This window comes from Fusarium tjaetaba (genome assembly GCF_013396195.1).
Source record: "Fusarium tjaetaba strain NRRL 66243 chromosome Unknown NRRL66243_c0000033, whole genome shotgun sequence".
Classification (NCBI taxonomy): domain Eukaryota; kingdom Fungi; phylum Ascomycota; class Sordariomycetes; order Hypocreales; family Nectriaceae; genus Fusarium; species Fusarium tjaetaba.
The window spans coordinates 173,684-193,625 of NW_023501229.1; the positions used below are offsets into that span (position 1 = coordinate 173,684).

Below are 19,942 nucleotides of genomic sequence, written 5' to 3' on the forward strand. Positions count from 1 at the left end.
TGTACTCGCAGTACCGGTCCCACGTGGTATCGTTTATTCCAACATGCACGCTCTCCATCTCCTGAAACGCCATTGTTTCCCACTGTTAAACTCAAAAAAACTAGCCTAACGATCCGGAAGATAAGACTCCCGATGCGTGAATCATGAGTGGCCCGAATATATCGGTTATCTTTGTCTGTATCTGTTCCGGATTGCAACCTCCGCGAACCCGAAGGTACCTACTGCGCTCGCTTAACATGTGGCTTGAGGGGACTGCGATATGCACTGTAGCCTTGTCAGCATGAACCTTATCAGATATCATATAGAACGTGGGGATTAGTTCTTATAACCCTTGTCGATATTTTGGGAGCTGAAGAGGAATGAAGGGACTTCACTTAGTCGTGATAATGCCAAGGGTCTTGGAAAGAGCTTTTTGGAGGAGTCTAGTAGTCGGATCATGTGTTATCTCCACGATAAACAGCGTGGGGATATTCTCACCGACATGGTATAGGCATATCACACGAGTCAAGATATATCTCTATGGATCTGTATATCCCTATATATATCACCATGTTCGTCGTCAATATGAAAAGAATCAACCCATCCTCGTCTGTCTATTCGCACTCAGACATCCAGCTGACAAGATGCGCTTCTCAAACTTCTTTGTCTCAGCCTCTCTGGGGAATCTCGCTCTCGGCGCAGCCTTCTCTACTGGGAGGCTCGAGAGTCGAAAGAAAGGCCATGGAACTGATTGTTCTCTCAACCAGACCACCGCGAGTGCTCCTCACAAGAACTTCTGGGGTAGTCTGACTACCCAGGAAACGAAGGATGTGCTTGCTCTTCTACATAGCAATGCAACAGGCTTCAACTTGACTGCCGCAGCGGATGCTGGGAGGTATGTTGCGAATCCTAGTATCGCCGAAAATGACTAACATCGTTCACAGCCGGGATAATAAGATGTAAGTCTTGCAGGCCATAACTGACATCACGAACTAACCACGGTTGCAGCATGTCTGTTGAGCTCATGATGCCCAACAAGACCGATGTCCTCCCACTCCTCTCGGACAGCACCGGCACCCCAGAGCGTTATGCCCTGGCTTCTCTCATGTTTGGGGCAGCTGAAAGTGCCTACGTTCAAGAGTTCAAGGTTGGCCCCCTGCCTATCACCAACGCCTCGTATGTTATGCCATACACCTTTACAAACACACGAGGTGATGGCAAGATCCCAGTTGTCAACCCCGACGCTGAGGACTATGCCAACTTCAATCTTGAGATCATGAAGGGCGCAGAGGACGTCACAAAACGACTCTGGAATTTGGTAAGTCATGGTCTTGAATGCCCTGTGTGCAGTCAGCTGACAGAGCAAAGACCGTGGAGGATGGACTCCAGATGCCGCTGGCTTTCGCAGCTCCCCTCACAGTGACAGAAGACAAGGTCATCATGTGGCAGGGCTTCAACGCACCCGTAACCAGCATCTACGACACAATCTCGCTGCTTCCTCTGGGTTTGTACATGAGGTCAGATATCACAGGCCGTGATCCCAGCAAGTGGAAGGTGACAGGCTGGGTGTACAACAACACGTTCTACAAAGACCTCGATGCTTTCCGCAAGGTCATTGCCGAGCCTGACTTCAAGCCCCTGGGAGCCAACCTGGACCAGCCTTGGGCGCATACTAACAAGCATGGTGATGCTCTCCCTCTGGACGACAGCCCTCCACCTGCGTCTGTTCAGTCTGGCAAGGAGAGATTTTCTGTTGATGCTGAGGAGAGCTATGTTACTTGGAGTGAGCCTGATACTGGACTCTACCATGATACCTTGCTGACAGACTGTGTTAGTGGACTTCGCTTTCTATGTTAGTATTACGCGTGATAACGGACTACGACTTTACGACATTCGATACAAGGGCAAGAGGATCATGTATGAGGTATGTGTTCTCATCTCGAGCCTTTCGCGGCTTTGACTAATTCTGTTTAGCTTGGACTTGATGAGGCTATCGCCCACTATGCGTGAGTGGTGCTATGCGATCTCGCGTCACTTTGTTACTAACAACACTATAGCGGCATTGATCCCGTGCAGTCTGGAACTTGGTGAGTGATATCCGATCTTCTACGACTCTTGCTGTACTAACGCGCACCTCTTAGCTACTTCGACAGCATGAATGGCTTTGGTCCCACCATGATCTCTCTCGTCAAGGGTAAGACCCAGCCTGACCCTGGAACCGCTCATGACTGACATAGCCAGGCTACGACTGCCCCGCATACTCTCACTATGTCAACGTCACCCAGACCACAGGCGAGACAACATATACCCAGAAAGACGGCCTCTGTAAGTTACCACCTCCCATCATCCGCACAATCTAACAGACAAAGGCATGTTTGAGATCGACAAGGGCTTCCCCATCCAACGCCACTCCTGGGCCGGCCACACAACCGTGACAAAGAACATCGCCTTCAACATCCGCGCCATCTACACCATCGGAAACTACGACTACATGACCACCTACCAATTCCATCTCGACGGCTCCATCGAGATCGACGTCAGAGCATCGGGCTACATCTCATCTGCATTCTACGCCGAGAACGAAGACTACGGCTTCAAGATCCATGATAGTCTTTCTGGGTCTCTGCATGATCATGTTATTACCTTCAAGGCTGATTTCGATATCTTGGGTGAGAAGAATTCGCTGCAGAAGGTTGCTATTGAGCCTACAGTTGAGAAGTAAGTTTAGATATGCTTGAGTGGAGTAGGGTTACTGATTGTTGGGTTAGGTATAAGTGGTCGGAGGGCGAGACGCGTAGCACCATGAAGGCGGTTAAGAGCTTCATCAAGACTGAGGATGACGGCAAGATTAACTGGTCGCCTAATGGTGGAGCGATGTATGCTGTTGTCAACAAGGATGAGAAGAATCCTTACGGTGAAAACCCAGGATACAGAATCGTACCAGGTAAGCTCCTCTGATTGCCTCTGCAACTTGATTCGGCCACTGACATGAATAGCATCTGGCGTGGCATACCTCACCGTCCAAAACTCCAGCATCACCGGGAACGCAGCCCATCACACAACACACCATCTCTACGTCACCCGCCAAAAAGACAACGAGACATACGCCGCTGGCGCCTACAACTCTCTCACACCCGAAGACCCCCAGGTTGATTTTGACAAGTACTTCAACGGCGAGTCCCTCGACCAAGAAGACATGTAAGTTACCCTCATCCCTTACACCTTGGATCGAAGCTGATGAGACCAGTGTCGTTTGGTTCAACCTAGGAATGCATCATATGCCTCACACAGGCGATCTCCCCAACACAGTCTTCTCAACCGCTCACTCCTCTATGTTGATTGAGCCTATGAACTATCTCCTAGGTGACCCATCGCAGGCTAGTTCGCAGCAGGTTCTCATCAAGACTACGGACGGCAAGCCTGAGATTACGAGATATGGAGCTAAAGAAGCAACGTGCCCTGTTGACCTGGTATGTCCTTTACCTTCTTTCTTCTGTACAGCGCTAATTTGTCTTCTGCAGGCTCAGCTCAACCCCGATCTGTCAAACTACTCCAACAGTGTTAGCGTCCTGAAGTATCCTTTCGATAGCTCGAAGCCGGATCGTTGGTAGGGAGCGTTGAGCGTGGAGGGGTCGGCTTCTTGAACAGGAACTGGGCTGCAGTCATCCCATAGATATTCTAGCGATAAGCCTCTTATCTCTACTTACTCGCTCAATTGAAGCTAGTTCATCGCCAAGATGCAACCTTATCAAAAGTATACTCAATAAGGACAAGATCTACCATGTCAATGTTATATCGCTCCAATTTATGTAATAGAAATAAACGGTAGTATTGATCCGACATACCCGGGCAAAGTAAATACCTATCAGCATCCTAGTATAATCGGCATTTATTTGACCGACTCTCTCTTGTCCTATAAGAATTAGGCTTCCATTTCGCAACTTCACGTATTCCCTTTCACCGCATTGCGGACTTTTATACATATTTATTGCCCATTATGAAGTTGATCGCGTTACTGAGCCTGTCCGTCTCAGCAGTGGCAGGGCTACTCCGTCCCAATGGCATATCCTTGAGCCTGAACGGGACGAACTATTTCTTATCGCCATCTGTTCAAGCGACTTTACCAAAAAGCCTCATTCCAGCAAGCATCACTACAGATTCTTTGGCATTTATGCCCATTACCATCGTTGGCAACAACACCGCTCAAAAGGACTTCACCAAGGTGTTCAAAGGCTGGGCCCAAAAGGACGACGTTTGGCAACCTGCATTCTGTGAATTGGTGGTGCTTTTGAAGTCGCCTGGTTGTAAATCAACAACGACTACCTTCAGTGGTATCAAATCAGCTATTTCTTGCTGGCACAAAGCCCCCGAAGTCCCATCAGGGCCCTACTTCCTAGATCCATACAGAGGGAGCCTGCATCAAGTGTACCGGCTCTACGATGACTTCTCCGGTAGCTTTCTTGAGTCGATTCTCCAATCCCCAGACGGGACCTTTCAGACTCTGTCGGCGCACGCTCCGGGTAGCAGTTCTCTCACCATAGGAGTTCCGTCGCGCTTATATTTTACTCGCACCAAAGAAAGGCCTCTAGCTGGTGTTAGAGTTGGAGTCAAGGACCTTTATGACCTCAAAGGTGTGAAAAGCTCGCGCGGCAACCGAGCTTGGTACAACCTTTACCCCGCGGCGAATAAAACAGCACCGGCCATCCAAAACCTGATCAACGCAGGAGCCGTTATTGTCGGTACGCAGAAGCTCTCACAGTTCGCAAATGGGGAGAATCCAACTGCAGATTGGGTCTCGTACGTTGCGCCGTTCAACCCCCGCGGAGATGGTTACCAAGGTCCATCATCATCCTCATCGGGTGCGGGAGCGTCTGTAGCATCTTATCCGTGGCTTGACCTTGCTGTTGGAAGTGACACAGGAGGTTCTATCCGCGGACCTGCCGGAGTCTCAGGCATTTTCGGCAATAGACCTACTCACGGCCTTGTCAGTCTGGATAACGTGATGCCGCTTTCACCCAAGATGGACACAGCGGGTTTCCTGACTCGGGATCCCGAGATCTGGAGTGCAGCACAAGCCGCTATGTACAAGAAGAACTACACGGCATTTTCAAAGGAGAAAGTCAAGTACCCGCGGACGATTTACACGGCAGGGTTTCCGGCCAACGATACACCTGAGGGCGTAATACTGCACCAATTTGCCAACGATCTCGCTGACTTTCTCGCCACCAATGTAACTGAGTATAACATTAGCGGGCAGTGGGATTCAACAGGGCCGGAGTCTGTGCGAAATACTCCATTGGCAGACTTACTGAACGTAACCTATGCTGCTCTCATCACCAAGCAACAGATTGCTTTAGTCAAAGAGCCGTTCTTTAAAGATTACGCTGGTATGTGCAGATATATACAAGACAACTAGATTTCATGGCTAACTCGAGAATTTTGTAGCCGCTCATGATGGCCGCACGCCTTACGTAGATCCAGCACCCAGCGCGCGATGGGCATGGGGAGAAAGCCAACCAGACTCCATTCTTGATGACGCCATTCATAACAAAACCATCTTCATGGATTGGTTCAACCAAAACGTTCTTCCGAAAGACAAAGACTCACAAAGATGCTCTTCTAGTATCTTGCTGTATACCCAGGGCCCAGGGATCTTCAGCCGCCGCGATGTCTACTTAGATCCCCCGAGCGTTCCATTCGGATGGTCATTAAGTAGGATTTCCATCTTCAGCGAAGCACCTGACAGCGTGTATCCAATTGGGGAAGTATCGCAATTCAGCGATATCACCGGTAGAAATGAGAGCTTGCCCGTTAGTGTTAATATCATGGTAGCCAGAGGGTGCGATGGGCTTGTGCCCAGGCTGGCTCAGGATCTTGTTGGGCTTGGCTTATTGAAGATTCCAAAGACTGGCGGGAGCATGTCAGGTGGATCAATTCTGTTTTAGATCTCAGCCTCTTCAAGGGAAACGGATAAATGATGATGGCATTTCGTTTCATGCCAATCTTAGGCAGGTCTTCTTCATAAGCTTAAATTATGCTAATTTTGGTATGCGGCTCCACCTCCACAGTCAACATGCGTAATGGCGTCTGGTAGCATTCCATCTCAGAAACAAATACAGGGAGGCTACTCGCAACTCATCCCATTTCCGCTTCGCCTAGAATACGGAGGCCCAGTGATCACCACAAACGTCGCTCTGCAATAATGCAATGTCAGGAACCTCCCAGCACTCGATTGTCTTGGGGGTCAACTTACTCCTACTCTGTCGGGGCATATATGTGATCTCCATGTGTCATAGACGCCGTCGCTCTCAATACATCCCCAATCACAATTGCACCCAGACGGATTGCATAATGTCCCACTGATATCGTAATTACTGACGTGCATGCACCCTGCAGCGCGTGCGTCTCTTCGCGCATCGGTTCGATTGTGACAGCGGCCAATTTCTTCTTGGATGTGTAAGTATCGAGCAGAGACCGAGGCTGCAGAGCAAGCCACTGCGATAACTGTGAACTTCATCGCGATGCGAACAACGTGAAGGGAATGGAAAAAAGCTTGTATGTTGAAGGTGAGAAATGGCGTTCTTGGCGAGACGGCCATCTTTTCGAATAAGCTGGGCATGGACAGAACTTAAGGTGAGGGACTCCAAGACATGTCTAACGCCTGATGCAGCTTTTACTGACAATATGTCGCGTCATGATTGATGCCGCATTCCAAGCAAAAAGGTGGAGATTTCTCAAGGGAGGATAGGCATTCTTTAAGATGGATATGTTTAAATTCTGCATCTTGACACAAGTTACATATATCAAGTGTTGCTAATGGGATCGAAGGATATAAAAAAAGTAAATTTCCAACTGGGTAATTAAAAAATCAAGACAGTTGCAAAAACAATTCATCAGCTTTGTCAATCGACCACGCCAGGAGTCGAACCTGGAATCTCTAGAGGGATCAGTTGCTGAGGACCGAAATCTAGCGCCTTAGCCATTAGGCCACGCGGCCTGATCTTATTGGATGACATTCTGGCTTCAGACGTGAGCTTATGGATGAATTGCTTGGTAATTCACAGGCATGAGATTGACTAGCAGGTCGTTTGTTCCCACTGACTTGGAGCTATGCTCCTCATAAACTCATGGGTATACAAGCCGTACTGCACCCTTTGAGTAAGTGAAGACAACAGACTTGCGTGTCCCTGTTCCAGATTGAGTATAACCTCCCAGGATCTATAAAGTTTAAGAGTCACAACGCCTCGCTCCCTTCCTTGAATCATAGCATTTAAACTTTTGCCAAGGCTTTTACTATATACACCTGACAGTCTACAATGGGGCCGTGGAGTATTTTATAATCCTCTTCTCCGCTCAGGGTATGAGAACTGCTTATCATAACTATCTCAAGAAGTGCAAGCGAGATGCCTATATCCACCACTGCCCCGTCGAAAGACATCGGCAAAATGTAAAAGGAACAGCTGTGCCCCATACAAGAAACATATATAAGCCTGGAATGAGCGCATGTCTTTCAACCTACCGACTTCAGCCTACAGAACATCTTACTTGGCCTGTGGTTTCTTTACCAGACACTATCCTATTGCTCAGCATAGACCGACAATGCAGATCAAGTTAGCCACTATCTTCCTCTTCCTGGCTGCTGGGCTCCATGCAGTAGAAGCCAATAAATGCCTTTACTCACCTCCACGCAAGTGTTCAGAGGGTTGTGACAATGGAGGTTGTACTGGGAAAGGTTTGGACGACGACGTATGCTACTACGACTGTTAAAAGACCATTGTGAGTACATTAGTCACCTGTCGTTGACGCGTACTAAGTTTCATCTTCAACGATAGTTGTCAGGATTCGACTCGTTACGTTCGCGATTACCAGCCAATCATATGAGGTCCGACAGGGACGACTTCGTTCTAGGAAGAGAAGACAGCAAGGGTATACGCTAAGACGATGGCTTAAACCGGTGGCTCTTTATTGTATTTTAGTGCCATCACATGGGGAAATTCAGCTACAGTTCCTGCTCCATATACGCTTCACTTCATGTACAAGACGAGGTTCAAGCAATAGTGGTAATTTCATCCACAATTCAGATTTTCAATTTGTATCTAACACATCTATCTTACATCCGACCACCAGAAAGGGAGTTTATTCCAATTGAGACGCATGTCTCCAGCTTGCCCAGAATCAGAGGACCTCGGGGGTCTCCTGCTCACTCTTCTTATCATCAAGAGGCTTGTCAAGACCAAGGCGCTGACGAGTGCTGTAGGTAGCGATAGATCCATTGGCATCAGCCTCAGTGATGAGCTCCTTGCGACGAGTATCAACCAGAAGGCGGATGAGGTCAGGGCGCATGTAGTGACCGGCAAAGTCAGCGAGAACCTTGGTGAGGTGAGTCTCGTTGAGATCAATGTCAACAAAGAGAAGACCATCAAAGTCCTTCTCAGGCTTGACGACCAAGCTACCATCAGGGCGGTAGATACGAGCATGGCCGTTGTAAACAGAGGGATCGGTCTCTGGCTCAACACCCTCGGGAGTGTTGATCTTGAGACCCTCAACAGACAAGCGCTGGAAAGGAGCAAGGGTCCAGGTACCTGTCTCAATAGCGTACTCGGGAGTGACCAGGTCAGAAGCAGGATCGGCGTAGTTGGTAGCAGGATCAGGAGCGACCTGACGCTCCTTTCCAGGGTAGACAGGCCAAGCGGCGACGTGAACCTGCTCACCAGCAGAGACGTTGAGAGACTTGAGGAAGGGGTTCATGTTCTCCCAGCAGTTGAGCTGTCCAACACGTCCAATGTCAGTCTCGCTAACGGACATGAAGGTATCACCAGAGCCATCGCCGTAGACAAGCTTCTCAACGTGAGTGGGCTTGATCTTGCGACGGAGGTTGATGACGGCACCATCGGGGCCGATGAGGGCTTGAGTAAGGTACAGAGTTGCGTGGTCGATCTCAGAGAAGCCAAGGGAGACGTAGATCTGGTTATCCCGAGCTGCGCGACGGATGCGGCGAAATTCCTCAGAGTCAACGGCCATGGAGTTCTCGCGGTAGCGCTTCAGCATGGGGAGGGATTGGAGGTAGGTGACCTTCCACATCCAGTAGGGATATCCAGGGATCCCTGGTGGTTGTTAGTAGTGAGGTTGAAGTGAGGGGATGAGATGAGACTTACAAACTTCGGGGAAGGCGACGAGCTTGCAGCCAGCTTGACCGGCCTCGTTGATGAAGTCAATGGTCTTGCGAACACCGCCCTCAAGATCGAACCACTAGATGTTGTCAGTTGTGTTTGAGTATTTGGTATATTGAAACTCACTCCAGGCTCGGAGGTGACAGCAGCGGCCTTGTACTTGGTGATAGCCATGTTGAAGGTTGTCAAGATGGTTGTTGATGAGATTGGTGTTTGCGATGAAGTTCTGTGAGATGATGAGTGAGACCAAACTCGAGCGATGCACCATCATATTTATACAACAATGAGCATCAGTACATGTATACAAAGCACTGACTGTTATCTCATGAACGTTGCAGTCCGAACCACCGAGCTCTCCCGTATCTGCACGACCTTCATGATATCTGCACCATGATGTATACCGTCACATACAGCATCCATGCATACCAGACCTTTCAGCCAATAGAATCAGTACACCAAGATCTACCGCACATGGAGAATTGCCGGAGAGGCCTTACCGAAAATGTCCGTGGCGGCGTAATCGTCTGATAGTCCACTCTTTCGCCGCTGCGGCGTGGTGCGGCCCGCAGATTGATAAGTCGTGCGGCGACGCGGCGGTCGCCGTGTAATGAATCCTGGGGGAAGGCGGCGAAGAATGGATATCTTGAAAGCTCGTGAGGTCTTGTGGTTTCATGGGTGCATTGATTTACACAATGTAAATGCTGTTCCGCTGATCCCGAGCAGATTACTGCTCCGATAATGCCCGTGTTATTATTGGGGCGGATGATTGTTGGGATTGGGAATGCGTAGGAGGAAATGAATTGCATGTGTTTCATTGAACTGCAGAGGAACTTGTTGGGATACATTGGTCTGACCATAGTGTCGCATTGCTTTGGAGGTTGCTTGATAGAGACGCTGATGCTGACCATAGTGGAACTTGCCACTTCCGATTTCTGAGTAATCATGCACGGCGATCCTATGATAGCATTTAGAAAATACAGCAATCGATGTTAAAATCAATCATAGCTTTAGTATAGGTATGTCACATTCTGCCAATCCTGCTCTTCCATGCCGACTCATATTGAAGAATTGCTCATGTTTGCATGATAATCGTACTGAGCAAGATAGCAAAGACAACTGCCTGACTTGACCGTCAGCTCACCCTGTACCATGCAGCATCCAGCATCCAGCATCCAGAATGCGGAGAACGTGGTATTTCTTACTGAGCATTGCAGATATGGGTGACATGTATGCACCAAGATGCAGTTGATGAGTGACAAATGACCTCCCGAATTGTACATGATCTGTCTCTCCATCTTTCTTTGTACAAATGCATGCTGATCCGCGGCCAGTGTAGTTACGTTCGCGAGACATGGAAGTCGAATTTGGTTGTCACACTGCTCCACGATAATGAACAGTCTATGGGAGTAGAAGGTTATGGTAGTAAGAGATACATACCTCAGGCTTCCAGGCTATCAGAATAACTTTTTGAAGGAACTTTTTGAGCCGGTCTATGCCGAAGGCATGGGAGATTGGGCGAACGTCGTGGACCACCCAAGACGATGAGATACTGGAGATGGAGGAGTGGTAGGTCCCGTTTCTTCTTAAGCTGGCTCCCTACTCGTCCTTATACATCCGGTCTTTCATACTGCCATATAGCGAGTACTGGGTCAATTCAATCATTACGACTAGAAGGGTTACCGTATCGGGGGTTTGGGCGGAACTTTTGCAATTGACGAAGATGGGGATTTCCGACCAAATGGATCTTGCCTTGAGCGAACACGGGTATCTTTCAAACGAAATGATGGGAAGTGCTGATGTGAGAATATACGCGGAGGTCAACATCATGGACACCATACAAGTCCCAAGAGGAAGAGTCGGATTTGGAGTAGTTATAGAAGACCCCTGAAGGGGAAGGTTCCGGCAAACAGATCAACCCCTTATTATATCTTGAGCTTCACAATTTAAAGAGCTTATAAAGACAGCATAGTAGCTTACTTATAAGAGTTATGTTTACTGTCTGACTTCTGAGATATACCCTTAAACTAGTTGTTTAGCTCTTTCATAAGAGACGATTAAGTAATCTCTTTTAAAATGAAAGGATACTCATGCCACCGTAAAGGTATTAATATCTTCTGACTATACCTTGAAATGACAGCCATAGTGCATTAGAGACGCAAAGAGGAGTTTCAAGTATTCATTTCATGTCTATATGCAAAGCAAAAAATCCTCCCCGTCTATCAAACTCCGAGCCAAACACCACCAGAGGATCCAACTGCTGCAACTACTCCGTCAAGTCACCGGGAGTAGGCTCAGTGCTAATCCCCTGCAAAACACTTTTATCAGCACTCTTCCCCTCCGCCGTCTTAACAACCTCTAACAATTCAATAATCCTCGGTGACCAACCCCCATTGGCCTTTCCCTCCAGAATCTGCGCCGACGAAACCTGCGCTCCATAAAACTCAGCATTAACATCTCTCTTCTCCTTAATAACTGTCCCATCAACAGTCAAACCACCATAAATACCACGAGACTTGGTATACGTCCAAACAGGCTTCACCTCTCCCACGTTGACGTTTCCACCGAGCGGTCCAGCTGCAAGAGCAACGGCGCCTCCAAGGTTGACTTCTGAATTTTTATAAGCGTCGACTGCGTCTTGGGTGTTGAGGACACAGATACAGTCGTACACGTCTATGCCGTAGACGAGACCGACACTACCGCTGCGGACGGAAAAGGCAGAGGGTGAAGACCATGATCCGTCGGGGAGACGGGCGATTACAATGCCTGAGCCGCCTGCGCCGGCGAAATACATTCCTGCTCGGAAGCCGGTGAAGATGGCGAGGCCTTTGGCGTTGCTGATGACGTTGGAGGGGATTTTGTTCTTGTCTGTTGTTTGTTAGATGAGAAGCCGTTGATGGGTCGAGGTAAGCATACCGACGAAGCTCTTGAGGATACGAGCGCTCTTTTCGCACTCCTCACGAAGATCGGCAGTCTTGAAAAGGCCCATTTTGATGATCTGCGATTGTATTGTATTATTTGGTAAAGGTATTTGGTTGTTGTTACTTAGGTATTATGTAGTAGTCAAAGATGAAGTGATTGAAGTCGCGATGTCTTGAGAACTAATGGTGAGTATAGAGATTGTCTATTGAAGACGATGCTATCCGAGCCTTTATAGAAAACATCTTGATTTCTACATCGCGTCTACAAGTACGATAATTTGCGATCTTGCGCAAATCTGCGTATGCGACAATGCCCTCAGCATAGCCTCAGTTGGCGATACCTTCTTTACGGCCTCAAACTCACCTCAATTGACAAATAATCAAAATGGACCAATCACACCCTCCAGCGTATGTAAGCAGCGTATCGCAGCGTATTCCGCGTACATCGTAAACCTGACCAATAAGCACTAGAGCTCAATGAGGCTTTGCACCACTTCAACGATTGGACCGGGGAGAAAATAGCTTAGATCTCTTAGTTCAGTGCTAAAATCACGGGACGCGCGGCGAGAGTCATGATGGAGGGTAGACCCTGTTTTACTTAGAGAGTTTTGAGTCTGGTTGCCTAGAATTCTGCAACGTCCTGACTAGTTTAGCTGATTTATTGATTGTTGTGATGATTGTGGCTTGAAGCGTTCGGCGAAGGCCTCGGATGCTACGATTACTTCGGCGGGGTCGGAATGTTCCGTGAGGTCACCTCCATCGAGACCCAATTCCGTTATCTTCATCAAGAGTCATAGCTCAAGGGGTTTCAACATGACAATTGCTCCTCGACTGCATCGCCTCGAGGCGTCCCGAGACATCAATAGTGAACAGATTTGAAGATCAATAAGCCTTTGGCTAATCATTAACATTAAAAAAAATCTATATAAATATTCTATTGGGTATATCCCTCGTGTGTATCAATCCTCTACCATATATGTCTTGTCTAAACACCGCTATAATTCCGCTGATGCAAATGCTTAGTCGAGCTCGCCTCGCTAACTGCACGGTCATTATGCTCCTCGGCAGTAGATTCACCATCATCATCCTGCTGTTGTCCCTGATGCACAATCTGCGTGACGACAGTCTTCTTGATACCCTCAATCTTCTCACGCTCCTTGAGCTCATACTCATCCTCCTCGCCGAGTTCAATATGTGTTCGGTGATGGGCGCTGGCAAGGGTCTGACCGAATCGTGTGCCGTGAGGTCTCGATGTTCCGGTCGTTCGTGATCGTGAGGAGTAGTCGTGACCGTTGCGTTGGTCGTTGTTACCGGCGCGAACGACCTTGCCAATGAGATCGGCCATGTTCATCTCGATGTGAAGCTTGAGAAGGTAGACGAGGGGATGGAATTGAATGTAACTAAGAGAGTCAGTATAGAGAAACAGTCGGGCTGGTGATGGACTCACACAAAGCCGTTGGGCAAAGACATCATGCAGATAAGGAGTACATCCAGAGCAATGGAAATAGCGCACAAAAACATGTTCATCTGATACAGACGAGTATACTTCTGCAGACCATTGGCGACAAGACGCTGCTTGACAACATAGATGAAGTAGAAGTTGAGAATAGCATCCATGATAGCGAAAATGACCTTCTCGCATCGATCCCAGATGTTGTTCAAGTGGATATAGGTCTCGCTAATCTGTAGTCGAGCGGGGACCCAGATGCAGAACACACTGATGTTGACAGCGAACAGGATAAGGAAGCAGAGCCATTTGAGCTTTGTACCGTTGGATCGAACAACCATCAATAGCGAAACTCGGTTGATGATGATTTGGATAAGACATTGGACCTGCGTAGACCACCAGACAACTACGCCCGTTAGCACACACTCCATACCCTTCAGTGTAATGAGGTCTTACTGATGAAGAAGAAAAACTGCATGCTCGGCTCAATGTCACCCCGAAGATAAAACCAACACATAACACCCAAGATAAAACTCGAGATGATCTCCGCCCAAATCAGCGCAATGTAACTGGTGACCCTCTTCCTTCGATTCCACGCAGATCTCGTCTGTCGAATCGCCTTTGCGATGTTAAAGAGCGTGATGCCGAGCGACAAGCCCCAGGCGATGGAGGCGATGTTCATGTCGGTCTCATTGGGAAGATCGTCGACATAGTTGTCTGGGACGAGGAAGCCTCTTCCTGTCATCTTGACGTCAGGCCTGCAAAAGAATAAGAAAAAAGAAAGGTTATAATGCAAACAGCTGAAAAAGGAATGTGGAAAGAGGAAACAAACATGAACGGGCTCCTTGCTTGGATTTAAGAAACAGGCTTGCAGAATCTGCAGTAGTCTCGGTACTAGCTAACGAAAGAGCCCCTGTTTTTGAGGTACTGCCGATCACCATTGGAGGCTGAAGTGGCTTTCGTTGGGACCTAACGGCGTGAGGAGCTAGTTACGTGCCGAACACGGCGGGGGACAGAATAATCGATGAGAAAAGTCTGGTTTCATCGTAGTGTGTTATGAGTGGTTAGAAAGGTGTCTCGTATTTCTGTCGCCCCGAGACTAGGTTGGGGAGCTAGACTGGGAGACCAGATGAGATGGACGAACAGCTAAGAAAGTATGTTCATGGATGGCCCCTGAATCATGGGAATAGACCACAAACACTTAATAGCTTCGTTGGACAAATCGCGTGCCAAGAGTGTTTGCATAAGCAATAAGTCGTAGTGTATTTGCATCACGAGTGTCAGTGAGACATTGCTGTACCCCAGATGATGAGAGACTCTCGGTTCTCTGCAGTCTAAGCGTCAAAAAGTATATGACCACAGTTTCAGGCTCTATCCTTGCTCCTAAACTCAGATATTCGCAAATCGGCCGCCTTGTTTATCGCATTGGGCTCCAATCCCCTGAACCTCGTCGGTGTAAAATTGACCGAGTCATTGTGGTTCCCCGCTAAGCTTACTCCAACTCACAGCTGCTGCAGATCGCGGGAAATCGTGGATCCTTTGCCCCCTTTACTTGAGATTGGGCTTTTTTCTAGTGTCTCGGTATCACTTTTTCAGTCATTTGTGATCAAGATGCTCGCGATGGCCCGTCGTAGATCTCCCACCGTCTGTTCGCCCAACGGTTGATTCAGCCAAGCACCAAAGAACCCAAATTAAATTCTCAGAATAGAACATACACTTTTTTACTCACGGGCATTTTGTATATGAACGCTATAATTTTATGAGACGACGCTAACACGCTGGCGCCTTGATACCCAGCATTTGTTTAGTAATTGAATATGTTTGCCTTGTTTTTCCTAGCGCGAGTCAACGGCCCCCTGTGATTTTGTGAGATTGGTGTTCTAACTGCAACGAGTATTGTTAGGCATAGTATCGTTTTGGATCTCGGCGGAGGAAATGCCGAGGATGCTGGGTAGTGAGAACGGTGAACTTGGCACGATCCGAAGAATTGCGGCGTCTGGAGATTATCGCGAGTCAAAAGCTGTGAGGTTGATCAACAGTATGGCTTGAAGTGATTGATGCTGTTAATGGTATGAAGAAATTACGTGCTTCAGTGCGATTACATATGCCGCGCTGAGTATCTTTCTTTATGGGTGATCTTCACAGCCTTCTACCACGTCCGCAATCTAGTTCAACTTGGTATTTTGGAGCTGAAGACAGGCAGCGCAGACGTGATGCGCACGTGTATTGAGCACCGTCGAGTCAGATACTGTCGACACCAGAATTGATGCCGAGAAAACGACATTGTTCATCGTACACAGTGGCGCTCTTGGTGTTGAGTCGCCCTCAATCTAATCTTGCGGCGCGATGAGAATGGATCCCTCATGACTCGTCGATGCCGATATACTCTAACCCCGGTAGTCTAGTGCAGTGGCTGATAAAATTCCCTCCTCTCAGCCTCCAAAACATACCAGACCTCACCTGAAAACTGTCACAAAAACGTGGCACAAACAATTAAAACCGTCATTCTACTCTCCTTCCATAGGGCTGGTTTCATGACCTTCTCCCTTGAGACAAAAACGTGGCAGACATTCCCATCTCGTGGCGTTTCTCATCAACAGAGTTCACACTAAGCTTTAGATACATTAGTTTCCACCGGGGAGATGCAAAACTCCGCTTGCTCCGCTAGCCTCTTACTTTTTTTTTTTCGCCTCCCGAGGAAGTAAATCTCGCAGAAGACCCTTGTTTGCGCTTTGACTTCCGTGCTGCCCCGGACTTTTAACTTTTGTAGCATCTTGGGACATGATGCTCGGGGACGTGTGTTACCGGAGGGTGATCAGCGATATAGGAGGGCCTGGTTGTGTTACATCGCGAATCGTCGGGAGATGGGCATTTGATCGGCATGTGGCTTTGCACGCTTGCATTGGGCATCTTTGTAGTCTGGAATGGCTGTTTGCAGATATCTAGCACGCTCTTACGTAGTCGCGGAACTAATGCCCCGGTATGACTAGAACTGTGTACCTCCGAGGACCAGTGACATACAATCCATAGTCCAGAGATAGGTCTCCCGTCTTTTCATAGTAGATCTTGCGGCCCAGAATCGTCAGCATGGATCCCTCTATCCACTGATCGGCTTCTCAGATACCAAGATTTCGGTACAACTACTGCAACCGTCTACCTGGTCAGAGTAGGGCAGTAGGGTTCTAGCTTCGGCGTATAGCAGACGCTAGCGATTGGATCCGTTGGTAGCAAATCATAGGCCGAAGGATCTAGTCGCTGTGGGTTCTGTGAGATTGTTGCCATGGGTCAGTGATTTCGAATTCCCCATGTGTTTGATTGATGGGAGATTCAGGGTTCGAGATATCGTATTCTCCAGTTATGTAGCGTCGGGAGATGTCGCGCCGAGAAGTATGTACGGAGTATGAATATCTGAGATTATCTAGAGATAGCGCAACATAGATTGGCATGGGCCTGCCTGCTTAGGTGACCCAGTATGCTAATTCGTAATCTCAATTGAAGAATTCCCAATTGCATCTTGACGCTGCTGCAAACAGTTTCAGACTTGGAGCCGAACAGGATTGACGTCTTGCAGTTCTTTTCGTTCTCCGTAGATGCTGGGACATTCCCTCCTACGCAGGATCAGCTCTTGCCTTATCTTATCTTATCGCTTATCAGGAATCTCGACCCAGTCCAACATCTGCTCAGGCTCAATCAGAAATGTATAATAGCGAGTATTATTGTTTCTCCGCGTATGTAAGACGGGATATATGATCGGTCGGATATTCGGACCGCTCAGTTCAGTATGTACTACTTGCTCAGGTAAACATAAGTTTTTTTCGATGCTGGAAGATTGGCCATCCACATCGCCGATCCAAAAAAGCAAAAAATAGAAACAAGGTAAGGATTTAATCTGTGCGACACACATGACAGTCCTATAATGCCAGATAACTCTGCAATAGTCTTGTGTTTATTCTTTTGTACCTGTAGTATTGTGGGCAATTCAAAAATCGCCGTGGCTGGCTTCACTTGTAACACAGAGCATGCTCCTTCTAGGGTAGCCATAAAATCTGAGCGCTGGGTGGCGGGATGCTGAAAGAGGCCACCAAGTTTACTGTTTATAACAATCCATGACGCCTACTCATATACCTAGAGCCTCTGAAAATTGTCTCTCGATACGTATAATGCTCATCTCTCTCTTTACTCAAAAGTACGGCTTTCGGAAGCCCGTTTTGTCTCCCAGGCGTTCTTATAAACCCCATGGGCCGTTGCCCACAAAGCATCCACTCAAGCTTCGGAAAGATGACGGCGTACTTCTTAGCTTGATGAAGCATACGGTTTCGATGCTTCCTCTCCCATATCGTCACGAGTTCCATCTGGTTATCAACTTCTTCCCCTTCCCGATCGAGATCCGGCATAGCGTTTGCTTCCTCCCCAGACTTTGGTCGTAGGTCATAGGGATAGTAGCATGCTGACTGGAGGGTACCATTAACGCAAGGATACACGTCGTGGGAGAATGCCAGCTTGGTAAGTCTTTGGAGCGGGCTGAGGCGGTGACGGATCTTGTTATGATCTATTTCCCAGAAGTATTTCCCGTCGCAGGGTCTTCCAGCACTGAGACTTAGTTGCTCTAGAGAACCAAGTCGCGCGATCATTTGGAGGGACTTGCCGGGGATTCGAGTTTCCCCCCATGTTAGATGCAGCGACGCGAGATTACCAAAGTCGTAGCTGGTGAGTGTAGGGAGAATGATATCATCCAGGTACTTGGTCCCTCCAAAGGTCTCCTGGAGATACAGTTTGCGCAATCCAGTGTGCTTCGAGATGAACCTTGCAATGCCCCTACAAGCTGACCTATTTCTTGGTGGACGAGAAACAGTAAAGTCTTCAAGATCTCGTAGAGGCTCGCAGTTAGAGATCGAGCGGCTAGGTAGTACTATTTCGTCCAACTCAAGAGACTTGAGAGGCGCCCCGAGAAAAGACGAAATAGCGACGCTGTCGAGCTTGATCCATTGTAGCCTCAGGTATTTCAGACGAGGAAATACCATGGCTGTCTCCCCAATCGAGAGGGGGACGTCATCATCCTCGATGCCTTCCGAATCACTCAATATCAGGGGCTCGAGGGTAGATGAGCAGGGACGGAATAAGGTTGAGAAAAACACAGTTATCGCGTGCGTTCGCGCCTCGCCTTCCAGTTTACTCCTCTCATATCCGTACTTTGCCAAACTAACGTCGAGCTTGAGCGACCGGAGCGGCCAAGTCGAGGGCGTCAAAGGTGGCGCCAAAGACCACGCGTCATCAATCACTACCCCGTCCAGCTCGAAGTGTCGCGCCGAGCATCGCACTATTTTTTCGAATAAGTCCTTATGCAGAGAATACTCATCCTTCCAGATGAGGATATCAAGATTGGGCATTGCTGAAAGGGCCTTAGCTGCAGCTTTTTGCACGTCCCTGAGGGTCTGAACAACAATAGCATATGATTGCTCGCAGGAAAGTCCCTCGCGACCTTCACGAACACATGCCTTGGCAAACCTTCGATGATAACGACAGACATCTTTCCGATGCGCAGCAAACGTAACCTTACGAACGCAAGCACTAACACCCGGTCTGAGCCCCCGAGAAGACTTAAGTTTAGAAGCAAACCGCTTTGACCGGGAGTTGTACTTGAAGATGACCGCGGCAAATTGACGGTGGCGCGCAAGTTTCCGACAATCGCTGTTGACCAGCGCAAAAGATGCCAGCGATTGCCTGTCATCGCTTAGAAGTTCGGCGATATCAGTGAGGATCTCGGCGGGTAATTGGAGAAGCCTGCAGGTGGATGCTCTAGGCTGACCTTGCTCTACTGTGTCGAGATGAAGGGATCGACGTTGGGAGCTTTCTCTGCCGAAGTCGTCGACACCAGGCAGGCCGACCTTGCTCATCGTGAGACTGATGACGTTGTAGTCGTATTCTAAGTTTATGGGATTGATGCTGGAGATGAGGTAGTGCAGTGCTGGACAATGTGGAACAATTTTATCTGGGCGAGTCTGCTTTCTATATAGATAACATCTATGGGTACCTTTAGATCGCTCGTTGGGTTGGGTATCTATCAAGGTATATGGCTGGGTTTGTATGATGTGTTGACTCTGTATTAAATTTGTTGTGGTTTTTTTGGCGGAGAGTATGACGCCTTCTCTTGTCGTGTGTTGCGGAGGGGAAAGAAAACTCTATTCGCAACACGCGCGGGATGTCTAGGTATGGCATCACTCGTCTTTTGATGCGTCATCACCCAATGTTTACATCTTTGACACGTTGTAAATCAGCTTGAAATCAGCTCCAGGTCCCGGTATTGCGCCGGAGAGCACCCTTGACAGGTGACAAGCCACCTACCAGCTAAGGTAGGCAACATCATGGTTAGGATAAATCTGAATATACTAAATCTTCCTCGGCAATTATCCCGCACTTAAGGATATTCA

The 19,942-nt window shown here is 48.3% G+C and overlaps 5 protein-coding genes across 5 annotated transcripts; 1 reads left to right on the forward strand and 4 right to left on the reverse strand.

Annotated features, from left to right (window-relative positions):
- Positions 1–623: 623 nt before the first annotated feature.
- Positions 624–5,924, forward strand: FTJAE_1857 (membrane primary amine oxidase; the record flags this gene model as incomplete). Its single annotated transcript, XM_037347990.1, has 16 exons — positions 624–874; positions 924–938; positions 988–1,297; positions 1,348–1,762; positions 1,815–1,903; positions 1,954–1,985; positions 2,037–2,066; positions 2,121–2,173; positions 2,221–2,304; positions 2,349–2,697; positions 2,748–2,923; positions 2,976–3,177; positions 3,227–3,449; positions 3,501–3,586; positions 4,111–5,366; positions 5,425–5,924. The coding sequence occupies 16 exons, from the start codon at positions 624–626 to the stop codon at positions 5,922–5,924; spliced, it is 4,071 nt and encodes a 1,356-aa protein (XP_037211066.1).
- A 2,230-nt stretch (positions 5,925–8,154) lies between these two features.
- Positions 8,155–9,323, reverse strand: FTJAE_1858 (cyanide hydratase; the record flags this gene model as incomplete). The annotated part of the gene is made up of 3 exons (XM_037347991.1): positions 8,155–9,083; positions 9,135–9,228; positions 9,276–9,323. 3 exons carry the CDS (start codon positions 9,321–9,323, stop codon positions 8,155–8,157), a joined length of 1,071 nt encoding a protein of 356 aa, XP_037211067.1.
- A 2,089-nt stretch (positions 9,324–11,412) lies between these two features.
- Positions 11,413–12,135, reverse strand: FTJAE_1859 (uncharacterized protein; the record flags this gene model as incomplete). The annotated part of the gene is made up of 2 exons (XM_037347992.1): positions 11,413–12,014; positions 12,063–12,135. The coding sequence occupies 2 exons, from the start codon at positions 12,133–12,135 to the stop codon at positions 11,413–11,415; spliced, it is 675 nt and encodes a 224-aa protein (XP_037211068.1).
- A 917-nt stretch (positions 12,136–13,052) lies between these two features.
- On the reverse strand, positions 13,053–14,259 carry FTJAE_1860 (uncharacterized protein; the record flags this gene model as incomplete). The annotated part of the gene is made up of 3 exons (XM_037347994.1): positions 13,053–13,467; positions 13,515–13,920; positions 13,971–14,259. 3 exons carry the CDS (start codon positions 14,257–14,259, stop codon positions 13,053–13,055), a joined length of 1,110 nt encoding a protein of 369 aa, XP_037211069.1.
- A 2,790-nt stretch (positions 14,260–17,049) lies between these two features.
- Positions 17,050–19,408, reverse strand: FTJAE_1861 (uncharacterized protein; the record flags this gene model as incomplete). Its single annotated transcript, XM_037347995.1, has 2 exons — positions 17,050–17,122; positions 17,805–19,408. 2 exons carry the CDS (start codon positions 19,406–19,408, stop codon positions 17,050–17,052), a joined length of 1,677 nt encoding a protein of 558 aa, XP_037211070.1.
- Between the last annotated feature and the right edge of the window lie 534 nt (positions 19,409–19,942).